The 19,716-nt window shown below is 41.0% G+C and overlaps 1 protein-coding gene across 1 annotated transcript; it reads right to left on the reverse strand.

Moving 5' to 3' along the window:
- LOC107620581 lies at window positions 15,145-17,175 on the reverse strand. Its single transcript, XM_016322717.1, has 4 exons — window positions 16,827-17,175; window positions 16,420-16,694; window positions 15,902-16,143; window positions 15,145-15,565 (listed from the first exon to the last, which is right to left on the reverse strand). Exons 1-4 carry the CDS (start codon window positions 17,173-17,175, stop codon window positions 15,145-15,147), a joined length of 1,287 nt encoding a protein of 428 aa, XP_016178203.1.

The following is a 19,716-nucleotide window of genomic DNA, read 5'->3' on the forward strand; positions in this document are numbered from 1 at the left end:
AAAATACATCTATATTTTCATAGAGAACAACATCTATAATTTTATATAATCAATATAGTATTAATTTTATAAAAAAAATAGTATTATTTTGTTGATTTTTAACAAATCGATGGTAGTTCGATTTTAATAATTTGGTAGCGAAATCTACTCCTCTTTTTTGTGAGTACCAGTTTTTTAGAAGTGCATCAAAGGTTCTCAATTCATATAAGATTAAAGAAAAGATTGAAATGATGTTAAATCAAGATTTTTAAAAGTAAAATTGACTGAAATCGAAATGTCTTGCATTGAATTTAAACAAAACAATAGAATGCCTTCGACTAAATCAAAGGACTTCCGACATGAAAATTGAAAGTGTTGAAATGTAAATTTGACAAGAAAATTAAAGTTGTTTGAAAGATAAATTGAACACAAAAGGTAAAGTTTTGTAGGAATTATAAATGAAAACTAGAAACAAGTGGAAGGAACTCTATAGAAATTTGACTCGAGACAGACTCAGAAAAAGTCACTGAAATGTGAGTGTGTGAATAATTTCTGAAGTAAAGTTCCAACCCTTATATCTTCGAGTCTTCCAATATTTATAGCCATGTTACTAAACTTTGAAATAACATCCCCACATGTGCGAAAACATAGGTACTGTTCTCGCTTTTTTACTTTGATTCTGTGATGGTTACTAGATAACATTCCACTTTGAAACTCTTCGGTTTTTTCTTTTATTTGGGCAACTCATCGATTTACTATGCTAATCGAGCTCTTGCTTGACATCCTCAAATACATTTTTTTTATACCAACTTCTATTCCAAAAACTTGCTTAATATTTCGATTCACCTCCTTCTTCGAATTTAGTTATTTTTTACTGACAAGTATAAAAAATGTTAATTTATATTAATGATAATGTTAATTTATATTAATTATTAGAGAAAATAATGGTATATAATTTCACATCTTTGTCACCTAAATTTTTTTACTATATATCCAAAAGAAATTCAAATGATTAAAAACTAAAATTTTCTACCAATACCTGCTTATATATTTCTTGAAATTGACTTTTTTTTTTTGGATTTACTCTTATTTAACAGTACATTTATATTAACCAACTAATGTACTCTTAGGATTGATGTTTATTTTTTACTAATAATCAAATTTTTTTCGACGCTTTCATTTTAAAATGTTAAAATTTTAAATTATATAATACTATAATTTTGGGTTGTAAATATAAATAAATAAATATTATAATGATATTAAAATTGTTGGTGAAAATGGTGAAAAATGTAAATTATTAACAATAAGACAAATAACAAAGGACACAAAAAACATCTTCTATCTGTATATACTTAATAACTTTTTAACCAGTTGTGTGATCTCTATAAACTTTCTTTTCATTATTTTCACTATTTAATAAAAACTTTCACATAACTCCACCGTATGAATAATTTATAGTATATTTTAGTGATTATCTTGAACGGAACAACAAAATTCAGCTTCTATACCGAAGAACACCAGAACCGCTCCCTATATGATAATATGGTTTAGGGTGTGTTTGTAAAATACGTTAGAGAAGATAAAAGTAGGTTGAAGTGCTTTGAACTCTATTTTTTGATGTTTGGCAATTTTTTTCTCTGAACGCCAACGTAATTTTGCATCCCAAAAGCTCGTTCACTAGAAGCAAAAAATTATAACTTCTGCGTTTACTCAACGTACGTTTAGGTTTGTTGCTAGTTATTATTGGTTTTTTTTATAATTTTTTTTAAATAAAAAATACTGAGAGTATTAAAACAATTATTCTAATTTAATTTAATATTATATTTTTTTAGTAATTAATTAATTATTTATCTAGAAGTGATTTTAACTAATATTATCCAAACAATATTTGTACAAGATGTCTCTGGTACGGGTTGAGAGATGGATTGAGAACTTGCGGGTTGAGGCAGATGCCGGATCTCTTGACTGGAGCAATGGGGGGAGGTACCTGCAAAGACACTCCGACGCTTAAGTCAGAATGGATCTAAGAGGTATAAGGTGTGTGGAATGAATGAATACCTGGAGGGACCTGGGTCCTCTATTTATAGGTGATGGTGAATATCTTATCTTATCTTATTTGACTAAGATAAGGGCGGAACAGGACTCGTACGAAGGATACTGGTAGACACCGGGGCAGACTCAAACATCCTTTTTCGAGGAGCCTTCGATAAACTCGGACTCCGCAACGACAACCTCCAAACACACCGCCACGGCGTCACGGGACTCGGAGACAACTTCCTCAAACCAGACGGCTCAATCACACTTCCCATCACCATAGGAATGAGCAGCCAAAAGAAGACAATTCTATCTGAATTCGTAGTCCTAAAAGACTCCACAGCCTATAACATGATCCTCGGAAGGAAAACAATCAATGACTTCTCCGCAGTTATCTTTACCAAATACCTCCTTATGAAATTCAGAACCGACGACGGCTCCGTTGGCACAATCCACGGGACCGAGAAGTCGCAGCCGAATGCGACAACACCAGCCTAGCCCTAAGGAAGAAATCCCGAGATACGGCCGGAGTATTCCTAGCCGATCTGGATGCCCGACAAGACGGCCAACCCAGGCCAGAGCCAGAAGGGGATATGGAAAAACTACAAATAGGGCCAACCAAGGATGAATACACCTTCATTAATAGGAACCTCCCATATGACCTCAAAGAGGAGCTCTCTCAACTCCTGAAACAAAATAGAGACCTGTTTGCATTCACACCAGCCGACATGCCGGGAATAAACCCCGACCTAATGTCTCACCGTCTAGCCGTGGACCCCAAAGCTAAACCAGTAGCACAAAGGAGAAGAAAAATGTCACCAGACCGAGCCACCGAAGTCAAAAAACAAGTTAAAGCCCTACTCGAGGCCAACTTTATCCGAGAACTCCCCTACATGACCTGGCTAGCCAACGTCGTACTAGTGAAAAAATCTAACGAGAAATGGCGAATGTGCGTCGACTACACGGACCTCAACAAGGCCTGCCCGAAGGACGGAGGGTGTGAGGGCTCCGGTGGCCCCGGCGGGGGGTGTCCCTGGTCTTTTTTCTTGGGTCACTAGTGACGTCTGGGGGACGCCGTCGCGGATGACGGAGGCGGACCTCCAACGGCTCCGCGATGAAGGGGCTGTTTGTGGGGGTGGCAATGCTGAACGCCATTATGAGCTTTCCCTTCCTGGGGTTGACGAGAGGGTTTGCTATACCAATCTCGACTCCCCGACTGTGCCGGATTGGATGTGGGTGTATGAGGCGATGTTTACCCGGCTCGGTGTTCGGCTTCCCTTTTCTCCATTTGTCCAGCAGTTATTGAACCGGTGCTCCGTGGCGCCGTCCCAGCTACATCCGAACAGCTGGGCGGCGATACGGTCTTTCGAACTTGTTTGTGATTTTTTAGAGCTACCTGCCTCAGTAAATGTTTTCCTTTTCCTCTTATTGTGTACTCTTCCGACTAAGGAGGGGAAGCATAAGAAGGGGTATGTGTCTTTCAGAGCTCAGCCCCATCGTCGTGTTTTTGGTTTGTATGAAGATTCCTTTCACGGTTTTAAGAGTGGTTATTTTAAGGTTCGTCCCGTGGGGGGACATCATCCTTTTTGGTTGACGTTGGAGGGTGAACGTCGGTTCCCCACTTTTTCTTTTTCAAAAACAATAAAACTGAAAACTAGGAAACAGCAGAATAGTTAACTAGTTTATCCAACATGCTTGAAGCCTACATTATGCAGAAAGTAAGAATGTGTTTTATAACGGGATTTTGGTGAAACACCAAACTTAGAATCATGCATTCTCCTTTAGATTGTTTTGGTGTGCAACACCAAACTTAGCTTCTTGCATTATAGATAAAACTAATTAACCTTTTTATTAAAATAGTTATGAACAGAAAACTACCTCGGGTTGGGTTGCCTCCCAACAAGCGCTCTTTTATTGTCATTAGCTTGACATCCTCTGTGCTTGCTTATTTCAGATTCTGAGTTTTCTTCTCCTTGTCCCATTATCCATCTAAGTGAGGCTTTGCTTCCTTCTTACTTGTTTCTGTGGGGTTTTTGGCTAATTGTTCTATTTGCTTGGAGAACTGCCCAATCTGCCTCTCCAGGTTCTTCAATGAGGCTTCATGGTTTTTGTTTGTTATTTCTTGGTGTTTCATCATTTTTTCTATCAATGTCTCCAAGTTGGTGAGTCCATGATAGTGTTGTGAAAGTTGTTGGTTGTGAGGTATCTGAGGTTGGAAGGGTGGGCAGTGTGGTTTTTGCAAGTTTGGGAAATAATTGTTGTAGTTGAAGTTCCTTGGTTCCTGATGTTGAGGTTCCCTCATTCTTAGATAAGAATGTGGTTTCCATGGTGGGAACTGTGCATTCACTGTAGTGGAGTGGAGAAAATCAAGTTGTCTAGCCATTGACTCCAATTGTTGCTGAGTTTGCTGATGTAGCTGTTTGCTTTGATTCATGACTGCCTTCACTCCTTCATAATTCATTGTATCTTCCTCCAAAGTTGCATTCGGTGGTGTCTCAAATGAGTGTTGGTTGTTGGTTCTCTTGTTGTTGAACCTTGCAGTTCCTTGACTAGTTGCTGTTGCTCTGAGTAAATCATTTGAGGAGTGCTCTACTGCTCTTCTCATCTCTGGGGTTAATCCTTCATAAAATGCTTAGAAAGCCACTTTGTCATTTGCTTTCATGTATCTTTCCCATGCTTTGAGTAATGGTTCTTCCTCTCCTTGCATGAATGGATGTGATCCCTCTTTCATCTTGATGTTTTATCGGGATGTAGAGAATTTGGCTAGAAATTTGGCAACCAGACCATCCCAACTAGTGATACTTCCTTGGGGAAGAGTTTCAAGCCATTGTGCTGCCTCATCCTTTAGTGAGAAAGGGAATAGCAAGAGCTTGTAGATATCATGATTGACAACATCACAGATTCTCAGAAAATTAGATAATGAAATGGCATGAATTCATATATGGTTGGTTCAATCAAGGGAAACATGAAAATCTACTCAATTGGCTTGCTTGTGGCTCAAAAAAGTGTATAATCCAAATGAAAACTAAAGAAAAAGACTAGCTAAAATAGGCTAAGATGACTTGTCATCACCCCACTTATTGGAATTTTAAGGCGGGTCCGTCCGTGTTCACTCGAGTTTCGAAGGAGTTCTTGTCCCCGGAGGAGCGGGATATCGCTCTCGTTCTGTGGCAGTTATTTGGAGAGCGTCCTCTTAATCCTCCAGACGTGATGGGTGATCCGGTTGCTTGCCGGTCGTATGTTGGTGTGTGTCTTGTTCTTTTCTTGGTTTTTGTGTTTTGTTTCCCGTTTTTGTAACTTGGGATTTTTGTATTTTTTGCAGTTGAGATGGCTGGTGGCTTGACATCCTTGGCACGTTTGAAGGCGGCGATGGCCCAGGAGGAGGGGTCGTCGTCCCCGGCTACTCCTGCTTCTAACCCCGTTGCGGGGTCGCGGGCCGCTTCTCAAGAGGTAATTTCCTCCGGCGTGCAGGTCGACGCCCAGGTTTCGCCTGGCCCCGCGAACTCGCCTGAGGTTGTCGTGGTGACGGCCGCTGAGGCTTCTCGGAAGAGGCAAAGGCATGGGGAGCCGAGTAGCGAGACCTTTGAGGGAGAGGGTCTTGTGCCTAGTGTGATGGATCGACGCTTTGATGCCTCGGGATTCATTGATGAACACTTGATGCCTGGTACGGAGCCATTTTTTGATGGCTGCGATGTTTCTTTCCAGGCCAAGTCGGTGTATCGTGCCCTCCTCTGGTCTGCCGTTGTCGTTCGGAAGGCTGAGCCCGTGATGGCACATGTTGGTTTGCTGGACAAGAAGCTGCGTCATTCTCAGGCTGAGGTGGCTAAGTTGAAGGAGGGGCTTGAGGCTGCCGAGGTCGCGAAGGAAAAGGCTTTGAAGTCTTCAGAGGAAGCTGGGGCGGAGATTCTCTGACTTTCTGAGGTTGAGACTTCGCTTCTTTCCCAATTGGCAGAGGAGCGGCAGCGGGCTTCAGATGCGGGTTCTCAAGCTGTCGTGCTTCTCGCTGAGTCGGAGGCTCTGAAGGCCGAGGTCGCTGCCTTGAAGAGGGAGAAGACGGAGTTGCTAGCTGATGCAAAGGATGCAATTGCGGCTACCGAGGAGACGATGAGGGCTCAAGCTTCATTGCTGGCTCCTGGTGCGGATGTGTCCGTGATGGGGGCCTTCAAGACTGTTCGTGATGGCCAGATCGTTGACCTCGAGTAGTTTTTATCTCTTTGGATTTTTCTTTAAACTGTGTTTTGGATATTTTCGGTTGGCCAAGGGCCGTGTATTTTGAGATTTCGGAACACCGTTCTTTCGTTTTAATAGTGTTTATTGGTCGTCCGGGCCTTTTTGTATGTTCCGTTGTTGCATTGTTTTTGGGCCGTCCGGGCCTATCGTATATTCCGTTTTAGGCTATTCCGTGTGTATTTTATTTGTTCCCTCGGACCGTCGTTTGGTCGGGTTCTTTTCATGGATATCCGCGTGTTTGGGCCTGGGTTGGCCGTCTTGTCGGGCATCCAGATCGGCTAGGAATACTCCGGCCGCATCTCGGGACTTTTTTCTTAGGGCTAGGCTGGTGTTGTCGCATTCGGCAGCGACTTCTCGGTCCCCGTGGATGGTACCGACGGAGCCGTCGTCAGTTCTGAACTTCATAAGGAGGTATTTGGTGAAGATGAATGCGGATAAGTCATTGATTGTTTTCCTTCCGAGGATTACGTTATAGGCTGTGGAATCTTTCAGAACTATGAATTCATATAGGATTTTTTTCTTCTGGCTGCTCGTTCCTATGGTGATGGGAAGTGTGATTGAGTCATCTGGTTTGAGAAAGTTGTCTCCTAGTCCCGTGACGCCGTTGCGGTGTGTTTGGAGGTTGTCGTTGTGGAGCCCGAGTTTATCGAAGGCTCCTCGAAAAAGAATGTTCGAGTCTGCCCCGGTGTCTACTAGTATCCTTCGCACTAGTCCTGTTCTGATTCTTGCCGAGATGACGAAGGGGGCATCCTCGGCCGAGGTGCCGTGGTGGCAATCCTCTGGTAAGAAGGTTATCATGTTGTCGGCCGCAGTAGGTGGGGTTTGGTTTCTGACAGCCATTACTTTGAGATCTTTTTTCATCGTTAGTTTTGATTTACTTGATACGTCCTTGCCTGTGATGATGTTTACTATGATGGTTGGATCTTCCTCCGGGCTTTCCCTGGGGGGTTGCTTTTGGGTTCCTGGGTTACGTCCTTCTCTTTCCGTCGACCTTTCTCTTTCCGCGCGTCTTGGTTCTCTGATGATTTTGGCAAATTTTGGGAGTTTGCCGTCTCGTATGGCTTGTTCGAGGGCGTCTTTAAGGTCGAAACAATCTTGTGTTTTGTGACCGTAACCCTGATGGTAGTCGCAGTAGAGGGTTTTGTTGCCTCCCATCCTTTCCTTGAGTTGTCGGGCTTTCAGAATTATACCTCGGTCTGCTATTTGGTGATATATCTCAGTAATTGGTGCCGTTAGGGGCGTGTAGTTAGAGAATTTGCCGATTCTTGGTGGTCGGCTGGTGTTTGTCAGTCTGGGGTGGTCTCTTTGGTTTTCTCTGGGTGGTGGGTTTTGGCGAGAAGCCAAGTTGCCGTGTTGGGTGTTGCCGTGTTGCCGTTTGTTGGCTGCGACGACCTGGCTGACTTCTTCGTCATTGATGTAATCTCTGGCGACATTCTGGATCTCGTGCATGGTCCATACTGGTTTAGTGGTGAGGTGTTTTCGACAATCTTCGTTCATGAGTCCGTTGGTTAGGCAAAGGCTTGCGACGGAGTCCGTGAGTCCGTCGACTGTCAAGCATTCGTCGTTGAAGCGATCGAGGTATTTCCTTGTGGATTCGTCTTGTTTTTGCGTGATCCCCAGTAAGCTGATGGGGTGTTTTGCTTTAGTGATTCTGGTTGTGAATTGGGCCATGAATTTTCGTGTTACATCGTGAAAAAAGGCTATGGATCCGTTTGGGAGGGCGTTGAACCATTTGATTGCCGGTCCTGCCAGGGTTACCGGGAAGGCTCTGCATCGGACCGCATCGGCCGCTCCTTCCAGGTTCATTCTGGCCTCAAAGGTTGTTAGATGTTCCTGGGGATCTTTGGTTCCATCATATTTCATGTCGGTAGGTTTGTCGAAGCCTTTGGGGAGTTTTGCTCTTAAGATTCTTTCTATGAAGGGTGTAGCTCCCATTATTATATGGTCGTTTCTCGTGCGCTTGGTGTTTCGGTACCTCCGATCTTCGTCTGAGTAGTGTTGATGACTCGGATCTCAGGAAGCGCTGCGGTCGTGTTTCTTGTTGTATCGCCGTTCTGGCGATTTCTCGTGTCTGTAGTCGCGTGAGGTACTGCGACCGTTTCTACTGTCGTGTCGTCGGGTTGGCGACCTGCCGCGGTGAGACTTGGATCTGGAAGTTGCGTGGCTTCCGCGTTCGTTGTTGTGTTTTTCTCTACTGGTCAATTTGCATTCGAGTTCCTGGACCCGGAGGCAGAGATCCTGGATGATCTGTGCTGCTTTGTCCTTAGCTTTCTCGGGATGTTGTTGGTCCGTGACGACGTGGTCGTTCGTGTGGTGAACAGTGCTTGCTATTCTTGCTTGGTTTGTGACCTCCCGGGGTTTTGGGGTTGGGTTAAGCAGTCGTGAGTTATCCTGGCTTGAGGGGGTTTCCTCCAGGACGTCCCCCATCCGGCCCAGCTGGCGCAAGTTCCCCACAGACGGCGCCAATGTACAAGATGTCTCTGGTACGGGTTGAGAGATGGATTGAGAACTTGCGGGTTGAGGCAGATGCCGGATCTCTTGACTGGAGCAATGGGGGGAGGTACCTGCAAAGACACTCCGACGCTCAAGTCAGAATGGATCTAAGAGGTATAAGGTGTGTGGAATGAATGAATACCTGGAGGGACCTGGGTCCTCTATTTATAGGTGATGGTGAATATCTTATCTTATCTCGTTTGGCTAAGATAAGAGAGGTGTTTGAATTCAAAAGTTGGTTGGGAGCTCTGAAGGGCCGGTTCTGGGCCTTTGGGCCGAAACGGGTAGTTCCCGAGTGACCGGGTATGCGGGATCTGTGGGTTGGATCCGTAACAATATTTATTTTATCAAAATTAATTTTAATAAAAATTGGCAAACATAAATCATGTTGGCACAAACTCATTTCTATCCAAAATCAATTCTACAAAATCATTTTTATTCAAACTCCAGTTTGATCAGCATGAATCCAAACACACACTTACTCATGCAAGCAGGCTTATTAAACGTGTGTCTATTTAGATTTAGTTTGCGTATGTCTATGAGTTATATGGTATTGACTCATTAAAATTTATTTTATTTATGAACCATAAATTTTTAATTCGGATCTTTTATAGTTGACTCAACAGGTTAAATAGATTGTTTTGTTTATTTTTTATTACTTTAGAAATATATTTTGACAAAAAAAATTATTTTTTTCAAACAATTTTTTTTCATATAATAGGTCAGTGTTTCGAGTTGAATAAGAAAAATATTAACAAAAAAAATGCTAATATTTTTATAGAAATATAAAAATTTTAAATGAGTTCGTTTAGCTCGCAATTTAACCAATTTAACTTGTCATGTTTTCAATTAATCGGACTCAATTTATTTAATTCGAAATTTAAACAAGTTTAATTTTAAAAATAAAACTCTGCCTGCTTAAACCGGTAAACAGATTCACCCAACAAATTTAACTCATTTTAATGGCCCTAGACGCAAAATTCTTTCTGCAACACTCTAATTATCCTAAGCCTTACCTCGCGCCGTAAAGCAAAGCTTAATCAGAGATTACGATAGTTCTAAAGCTCATACGTATAATATATAGAAGAAATAATATAATCTAGAAGCCCGATGAAAGATATAGCTCAAAAATAGGATTTCAAAAGCGCAAAACGTACTAATTTAAGGCACAAGAAATAGTTAAGATACACAAAAATATAAGTATATAATATCAAAGGAAAATAGCCACAGCTCGCGGAGTTTAAGCCGGCTAGCCATACACAAGTATATATACAGAAAACTGACAGTTTGAAACATCTTATACAAGTTTTTCTCTCATAATACAAGCCGCTAGGCTAAACAAAATACAAAAGAGAGATGTATAAACAAGATAAACCAAAAAGACTCCAAAAGAATTCCAAGATCCTCCGCTTCCGTTACCATCCCAAGCGACTCACCGAGGTGGGTTGCGACCTGCATCTGAAAAATACAACAAAGATATGGTATGAGAACTGGAGGTTCTCAGCATGGTAACAGTGCCCAGTGATGTAGGATATAAGACCCCGGGACGCCAAAGGCAATCCTAAGCTCCATATCCATCACAAGATTCAAACTTAAAGCATTCTAAGACAAATAAGCATAATATAAACCTTATCATAAATAAACCGGGTAATCTATCTTAAGGGATTTCTATTCTAACTAAACACCGCTGTCCCACAGCCTTTCACCAACCTATCCTCCAGGCGATCCTATCGCCACCGCCTTCTGAACCTCCTCAATCCCAGTAGAAAGCACAATTAATAACAATGCAATTAATTCACAAGTAAAAGCATATAAGGCAAGTAGATCAAGTAAGCAAGTAGACATGTTATTCAATTAGGCATACAATTACAAGTCGGCAAAGCAAGCAAACAGATAGAAAATACATATGATGAATGCCTGCCCTACTGGCTGTGAGATTACATTGTCGGTTCAACTGCCAAACCCGACACATCTCCATGGAGACTTCGCCCTTCGGATTTCTCATATGGGAACCCCCGAGATATAGGCCCGGATCACTGTCCAGGTACCGGCGCCTGCACGCCTATAGATCCGAAGGGATGCGAGCGGGATACTCTTGCTTTAGACCTCACATCTCAACGTAAGCGGGATTAACCACCGTCCTTATGCCGCCGCCGCTACCTCGACAGGCGAGATTAACCACCGTCCGTGCCGGGCGCATAGCGTCTCATAATCTCAGTAAAAACATTATTCAGTGGTTTTTAGAAAGCATTTTCAGTATACAGAGATCCATCGTCTCAATCCGAATCCTCGACTCATCTCAACCATTGTTCATTCATAACTCAAGTTCCAAATATCAAAAGTTCCTCTTTCCTCATCTCATATATCAGTCACCCTTCACTTAACATCAACCATTCTTCACACGCCAGAAACCTAGGCCTCCGTTTTCTAATTTATCATAAAACCATGTTCTAGAACCCTTAAGTTATATCCCATGTTCTAATACTCAAAACTAGGCCCAAAAGTCTTAAAATGGTGTTTTAGAAGCTTAGAACCTTGTTGGGAAGGTAGAATATTTGGAAAATAAGCAAAATTTGAGAAACAGGACGTGTGCGGCCGCACAGGGGTGTGTGCGTGCGCACGCCCAGAAAATTTTTAAAATATGTGCGTACACACAGGTGGCAAAATGTTCAGAAACTGTTCACTTGCACAACCCGTGCTAGCGCCCCAACAGACTGACCTCCCTGACGTGTGCGTCCGCACAGGTTGAAGTTTTTCCTTAGATATGTGCGCGCACAAGCTGTGCTAGCGCTGCGAATAGAGCGCATTTCCCTGCCTGTGCATGCGCATAGGTGTGTGCATCCGCACAGGTCAAAATTTTTACAGGGTGTGCGTCCGCACAGGGTTGTGCACCTGCACATATCAGTAATAATGAAATTCTGCAACTTTGCAGAATTTCAGATTTTTAACACCAACTTTGGATGATCATAACTTCCTCTACAAAATTCCAAGTTTCACAAACTTTATATCGATTTAAAGGGTTTTCAAAGATATTTAATTCTAAATAAATTTCAATCAATTTCGGAAATTGAGGCAAAAGTTATGATCAGACAAAGTTCACCAAAATCCAGTTTTTACCCAAAATCACAATTTCCTCAATTCCTTTATAAAACACAACCAAACCAACTCAAACCATTCCAAACCATTCAAAACCCCATTTTTCATCAAAATTGACCTCTTTTATCATAGTACATCAATCATACCACATTTTTCCCTCACATTTCATTATCCATACTTCAATATCACATATACATCATATTCACCAATCTTCATTATATTACCATCAATTCTCATCATCAAATCAATCCACAATTCAAATTAATATTCAACAATGATCATTTATCCACATCCATCATATCTTACTTCATCATTTAACCATAACAACAACACCAATTTATTATACTTTATCAACACAAACAATCATCAACAACATAAAATTTCCAAACCTATCCTACGGGTTACTAGCCTACGTGTGCATGAATATTATATACTACATAGAGAAAACCGAAACCATACCTTGCCGATTCTCTTTATGCACCAAAACTTCAATTTAGCCCAAACAAGCTCCCAACCACAAACCAAGCTTTCACTTCCACTCCAATAAGCACAATTAAGTTCCAAAAGCTCCCAAAGCCACAATAATCAAAATATATGCATACAAATCAACTCAAATCAACCTAGGGTTCCAATTAAACATAAATTCACAAGGGTTTAGTGGCTCTTACCTCTTCCAACAGATTTGGATGTCACCCAAGGCTTAAGCAAGGCTTAGAGCAAACCTAAACATCCAAAATCACAAAAACTCATTTAACCCCAAAGCCCTAGGAACCGAAACTTTTGAGAGAAGAATAGAAGGGATTTCGTGGTTACCTCCCCAGTTTCTTGTATGGATTTTGTAGAGCTCTTCACGAGAAACGCATAGCCGCAAACGGTGCGGCGATCAGAGCTCCGTAGCTCAAGATATGAGCTAGAGAAGAAGAGTGAATAGTGTCTTCTCTCCTTCTTCTTTTCAGCATGTGGGTGTGTGTGTTTGAGTGTTGGTGCTGATTGGGTTCACTTAATGAATCCTTTTATATGTTTGGCTTGGGCCCAACTTGGGCCCGGTCTAACCCGTTAGCGTTTTTAGCCCGTTTGGCCCAAGTTCGGGTCAAACCTTTAAAATTAACGCCCGGTTTTTCATTTCCAACATTTTTCTAAGGTTTTTGCCGATTTTCACTTTTTCTCGTGCGGTACCGGGCAGACTTGAACCGGTTCAACCGGTTCAACTGCTGGTTCGCAGTTTTTCACGGTTTTTCGCAGAAAGCACATTTTCGAACTCAGAAAAACCTACTGAGTCCAAAAATCACCTTTAAATCCTCAAATTCTCACTCTAGCTTTTTGAAGTCTAATTGGGCAATTAATCACTTAATTAACAGATTGATTAGTTGTGGTTCTTACATTCTCCCCACCAAATAAGAAATTTTGCCCTCAAAATTTGTCCAATTCCCAAGTGTGCTCTTCTACTCCTGCTCGCTCCCAAGCAACTTTAACCAACTGAACTTCTTTCCCTCGCAGCTTCTTCATACTAGTGTCATCGATTCTCACCGACGTTACTTGGAAAGTTAAGTTCTCCTTCAACTCGACCGATTCAGGCTCCAACACATGAGCCGCATCTGACGTGTACTTACAGAGTTGTGACACGTGGAATATGTCATGCAAGTTAGACAGATGAGGTGGCAAGGCAACTTGATACGCCACCGGCCTGAATCTTTTCAGAATCTCAAACGGTCCTATATATCTTGGGTTCAACTTCTTGGTCTTAATTGCCCTTCCAATCTCAGTTGTCGGTTTCACCCGAAGAAATACATGTTCTACCACTTCAAACTCTAGCAGTTTCCTTCTCTGGTCCGCGTAGCTCTTCTGTCGACTCTAAGCAGTTAGAATCCTTGCACGAATCTTTTTGATGTTCTCAGTAGTCTCTGCTATCACCTCAGGACCCAAAACACTTGCTTCACCAGATTCATACCAACAAAGTGGAGACAAGGCCTCCTACGGAGCCATCCCAATGCTCGAATGAAAGCTGTTGTTGTACGCAAACTCCACTAATGGCATGTAACGATCCTAACTCCCGGGTTGATCCAACACACATGCTCTCAACATATCTTCTTATGTATGAATAGTCCTTTCTGACTGTCCATCAGTTTACGGATGATATGCGGTACTGAGACATAGCTTCGTACCGAAAGCCCTTTGGAAAGCTCCCCAAAACCTCGAAGTGAATCGGGGATCACGATCCGATACTATGCTCGACGGTACACCATGCAACCTTACTATCTCCTTAATGTAAAATCTTGCTAACTCCTCCATAGAACAGTTTACTCAGATAGGCAGGAAGTGAGCAGATTTGGTTAAGCGATCCACGATCATCCAAATTGCATCAAATCCCGACCTAGTCCTCGGTAAATCGGTCACAAAATCCATCGCAATTCCTTCCCACTTTCACTGAGGAATCTCAAGTGGTTGTAGCATTCCTAACGATTTCTGATGCTCTATCTTCACTTTCTGACAAGTTAAACACTTGGATACTACTGTCGCTACATCACCCTTCATCCCAGGCCACCAGAACATCCTTTTCAAGTCATAATATATCTTCGTGCTTCCGGGATGAATGGAAAACCCACTGTTGTGAGCTTCCGACAACAAATCTCGCCTCAAACTCCCAACATCCGGTATGAAAATTCTTCCCTTGTATCTCCATAACCCTTCCTCATCCTTAGTGAATTCTTCGTGCCTCTTATCACCAACTGGTTGAAACAATTGTTGAAGCTTCTGCTCATCTTGCTAAGCCTTTTGTATTTATGATTTAAACGTGCTTGAGATCTGTAACTGATTTAAACAAGCCCTTCCTGCAACTTCACCAATGTCCAGCTTAAGGTCTACAAACTTATCTACTAGCTCCTATTCCTTGATTCTCATCCAAGCAATTGTTAGAGATTTCCGACTCAATGCATCTGCTACTACATTCGCCTTTCCGGGATGATAACTCAGCTCAAAATCATAATTTTTCAGCAACTCCATCCACCTCCTCTGATGCATATTAAGCTCTTTCTGATCAAAGATGTACTTGAGACTCTTATGATCAGAAAAGACGCTAAACCTCACTCCATATAAGTGGTATCTCCAAATCTTCAATGCAAACACAATCGCCGCTAATTCCAGGTCATGAGTTGGGTAATTCACCTCATGCGGTCTCAGCTGACGCGATGCGTAAGCCACCATATTTCGGTGTTGCATCAACATGCAACCCAAACCTTTCAGTGACGCATCACAATACACTTCGAATGATTTGTGCGGTTCTGGCAAGATTAAAACAGGTGCTGAAGTTAACTTCTACTTCAAAGTTTGAAAACTCTCTTCGCACTCCGATGTCCACACGAATGGCACTTCTTTCCTTGTTAACTTCGTCATCGGTAATGCAATCCGGGAAAATCCTTCGATAAATCTCCGGTAATATTTGGCTAAACCCAAAAAGCTTCTTACTTCCGTCACCGTCGTCAGTCTTTCCCACTCCATCACTGCTTCCACCTTAGAAGGATCTACAGCTATTCCTCGTTTGCTCACCACGTGGCCTAAGAACTTTACTTCTTCCTTCCAGAACTCGCACTTTGACAACTTAGCGTACAACTTTCGCTCCTTTAGAATTTGTAGCACAATCCTCAAGTGCTCCTCATGCTCTATCACCGTCTTAGAATAAACTAAGATGTCATCTATGAAAACCACCACGAATTTGTCCAAAAAGGGACGAAACACTCTGTTAATGTAATCCATGAAAACAGCAGGTGCATTCGTTAACCCAAAAGACATTACCGCAAACTCGTAGTGTCCATAGCGCGTTCTAAACGCAGTCTTAGGGATATCATCCTCTTTCACCCTTATCTGATGGTAACTGGATCTTAAATCTATCTTAGAAAATACTCCAGCTCCTTGCAGTTGATCCATCAAGTCGTCTATTCTTGGCAGCGGGTACTTGTTCTTCACAAGCACCTTGTTCAACTGTCGGTAAATCACGCACAAGCGCATTTCTCCATCCTTATTCTTTACCAATAAAACTGGCGCTCCCCACGGTGATACACTCGGTCGAATGAACCTCTTGTTCAGAAGCTCTTTCAACTGAGTTTTTAACTCTGCCAGCTCTATCGGAGCCATTCTATAAGGCGCAATCGACACTGGTCCGGCTCCCGGCACCAATTCAATCGCAAATTCAATTTCCCTTTGAGGTGGAAACTCAGGGATATCTTTTGGGAATACTTCTGGAAAATCTTTAACCACCGGTATGTGATCTAAGTTCTGGGCATCACCCAACGCATTAGCAGCCAACAGAATATAACCCTGACACTCATTCCCACTACAGTGCATCATTACAGAGTTCAAGTAATATCCCACAACTACCATTGCTCCATTATCTCCTTCCAGCATAAACCGAATTGTCCGTTCAAAGAAATCCAATAAAACCCAATTCTTTGACAACCAATCAAACCCCAAAATCATTTCAAGCCCCACCATTGGTAAACAGATCAAATCATGCACAAAATCTCTACTCTCAAGCTTGAAACCTACTTGTCTACAACCTGACCTAGTCATAACTGTCTGATGCGGAGTATGTACATGCAGATCAAAAAGTAACTCTGACACTTTCAAAGCTAATTCCTCAACTTTAGCAAATGAAATAAACGAATGCGAAGCTCTAGTATCATATAATGCAACTAAGGACTTATCACCAATTAGATATATACCTCTCATCAACGGATCCGCCTTAGAAGCATCCTTGGCGTTCACAGCAAAGACCCGACCTTGATGCTGATTCTGGCCTGCATTCTGGTTCCTCCCACGAGTGCAATCCCTCGCAATGTGGCCAGGTAACCCACAATTGAAATAACCACCTAAACCAATTTTGCATGAATCATAAGGATGGAAACACCCACAACATACACAAGTCAAATCCGGAGAATTCTTACTCTGATTTCCTCTCCCCTTAGCATACTGAAACTGAATCTAAGTGTTCTTCCTGAAACCTCCTTGACCTTGAAGCGCATATCCTCCTCTCTTGAAGCTTTGCCCTCTAGGATGAAAATACCTGCCACGCCCCCGACTAGAGCTCCCTCCATGAGTGTCCTTGGATGCCGCCACGGTCTTGGCATACTCTTCCAGTACTCTAGCCTTGTTCACTAAGTCAGAGAAGACACGGATCTCCAAAGGCGCCACAGCAGTCGTAATGGTATCCTTTAAACCTCTCTGGTACTTAATGCACTTCCAGCTCTCGTAAGTCTCTGGGGCACCTTGACATACCCTAGAAAACCTACAGAGTTCCTCAAACTTGTTGGTGTAATCTGCCACAGAAAGGGAACCTTGCTTCAGCTGCATCAGTTCCATCTCCTTTGCTTCCCTTGCAGACTCAGGGAAGTACTTCTTATAGAAGGCCGCTTGGAATACCTCCCATGGAATGTCGGCGTTTTAAAGTTGTAGCAAGTGACACTCTGCTTGCCACCAGGGCTGGGCCTCTCCCGCTAGCTGGTAAGCGGCAAACTCGACATACTGATTGAGTGAAACATGCTGTGCCTATAAAAAGAAGAGGGCACAGAAAAATAATAATAATAATAATAGGGATTCTTTATACCACAGTATAGAGGTCCCTGTGTGAGTGGAAGAAAAGAATGGATAATCCAAACACAAAGGTGATGATAGGAGCAGAGATGTGAGATGAAGAAGAGTGTTAGTAGATGAATAAATAAATAGAAGGAGATGAGAGAGGAAGAGAATTTTCGAAAATTATTTTTAAAAAGAGTTAGTGATTTTTGAAAATAGTTTTTGAAAAAGGTTAGTAATTTTCGAAAATTAAAATCAAAAAGTAAAATAATTGGTTAATTAAAAAGAATTTTTGAAAAAGAGGGAAGATATTTTCGAAAATTAGAGAGAGAGAGAGTGTTAGTTAGGTGGTTTTGAAAAAGATAAGAAACAAACAAAAAGATAGTTAGTTAGTTGAAACAAATTTTGAAAATCAATTTTGAAAAAGATAAGAAGATAGGAAGTTAGAAAAAATATTTTGAAATCAAATTTTTGAAAAAGATAAGATAAGAAGATATTTTTGAAAAGATATGATTGAAATTAGTTTTTGAAAAAGATTTGATTTTTAAAATCACAATTAATGACTTGATTCATAAGAGATCACAAGATATGATTCTAGAGCTCAAAGTTTGAATCTTTCCTAACAAGCAAGTAACAAACTTGAAATTTTTTGAATCAAAACATTAATTGATGATGTTATTTTCGAAAATTATGAAGTAAAGATAAGAAAAAGATTTTTGAAAAATATTTTTGGAATTTTTGAAAAATATTTTGAAAAAGATAAGATTTTTTTAAAATGAAAATTTGATTTGACTCATAAAAACAACTAGATTTTAAAAATTTTTGAAAAAGTCAAATCTAATTTTCGAAAGTTTAAGAGAGAAAAAGGGGAAGATATTTTTTTGATTTTTGAATTTTTATGATGAAAGAGGAAAAACATGAAAAAGACTCAATGCATGAAAATTTTGGATTAAAACAATGAATGCATGCAAGAATGCTATGAATGTCAAGATGAACACCAAGAACGCTTTGAATGTCATGATGAACATCAAGAACTTATTTTTGAAAATTTTTACATGCAAAGAAAACATGCAAGACACCAAACATAGAAATTTTTCATGTATGGACACTATGGATGCAAAAATGCACATGAAAAACAAGAAAAGACACAAAACAAGAAAACATCAAGATCAAACAAGAAGACTTACCAAGAACAACTTGAAGATCATGAAGAACACTATGAATGCATGAATTTTTCGAAAAATGCAAGATGATTATGCAATTGACACCAAACTTATAACATGACACATGGCTCAAACAAGAAACACAAAAAATAATTTTTTTTTGTATTTTCTTTTAATTTTTTTCGAAAATCATTTTGAAAAAGAAAAATAAGGATTCCAAAATTTTTAATATGAATTCCAGGAATCTTATGCTCTTTAGTCTAAAGCTCCAATCAAAGGGTCAGGCATGGCCTAATAGTCAGCCAAGCTTTAGTATGTAAATTACATCCATTGAGGTGATTAGTTGAAGACCAATCCCAAAGCAGTTTGGGTATGGCTTTACAGCCAGATAGGATTCAACATGTTTCATGAAACACTAGAATTCATTCTTAAAATTTCTGAATAAAAATATATTTTTGAAAACATTTATTTTAAAATTTCTTTGAAAACAAAGGAGAAATTTTTTTGAAAGATTTTTGAAAAATTTTTGAGAAGAAAACAAAAAGAAAATTACCTAATCTGAGCAACAGGATGAACCGTCAGTTGTCCAAACTCGAACAATCCCCGGCAACGGCGCCAAAAACTTGGTATGCGAAATTGTTACTCAGGTTGTGAATTATTGTTCAAAATTGTTTCCCTGGTGATGGCACCAAAAACGGATGCATAGAACCATGGTCTAAACATATCTTCACAACTTCGCATAACTAACCAGCAAGTGTACTGGGTCGTCCAAGTAATAAACCTTACGTGAGTAAGGGTCAAATCTCACGGAGATTGTTGGTATGAAGCAAGCTATGGTCACCTTGTAAATCTCAGTCAGGTGGATATAAAATAGTTATGTAGTTTTCAAAATTTAGTAATAAAAGAAGGATAGAAATACTTATGTAAATCATTGGTGAGAATTTCAGATAAGCGTATGGAGATGCATTCGTTCCTCTGAACCTCCGCTTTCCTGCTGTCTTAATCCAATCAGTCTTACTCCTTTCTATGGCTGGCTTTATGTAAGGATGTCACCGGTGCCAATGGCTACTTTCAATCCTCTCGGGAAAATGGTCCAAATGCTCTGTCACAGCACGGCTAATCGTCTGGAGGCATCACCCTTGTCGATGGTTGCATC

This window comes from Arachis ipaensis, chromosome B10 (genome assembly GCF_000816755.2).
Source record: "Arachis ipaensis cultivar K30076 chromosome B10, Araip1.1, whole genome shotgun sequence".
Taxonomy (NCBI): domain Eukaryota; kingdom Viridiplantae; phylum Streptophyta; class Magnoliopsida; order Fabales; family Fabaceae; genus Arachis; species Arachis ipaensis.

Coding starts and splice junctions, on each gene's coding strand:
- LOC107620581 (XM_016322717.1), bottom strand. CDS start 17,175: ATGCAGCTGAAGCAAGGTTCCCTTTCTGTGGCAGATTACACCAACAAG. Junction 16,695..16,826: donor TGCGCTTCAAGGTCAAGGAG/GTTTCAGGAAGA, acceptor AAATTGGTTTAG/GTGGTTATTTCAATTGTGGG. Junction 16,144..16,419: donor AGTTACTTTTTGATCTGCAT/GTACATACTCCG, acceptor AATGAGTGTCAG/GGTTATATTCTGTTGGCTGC.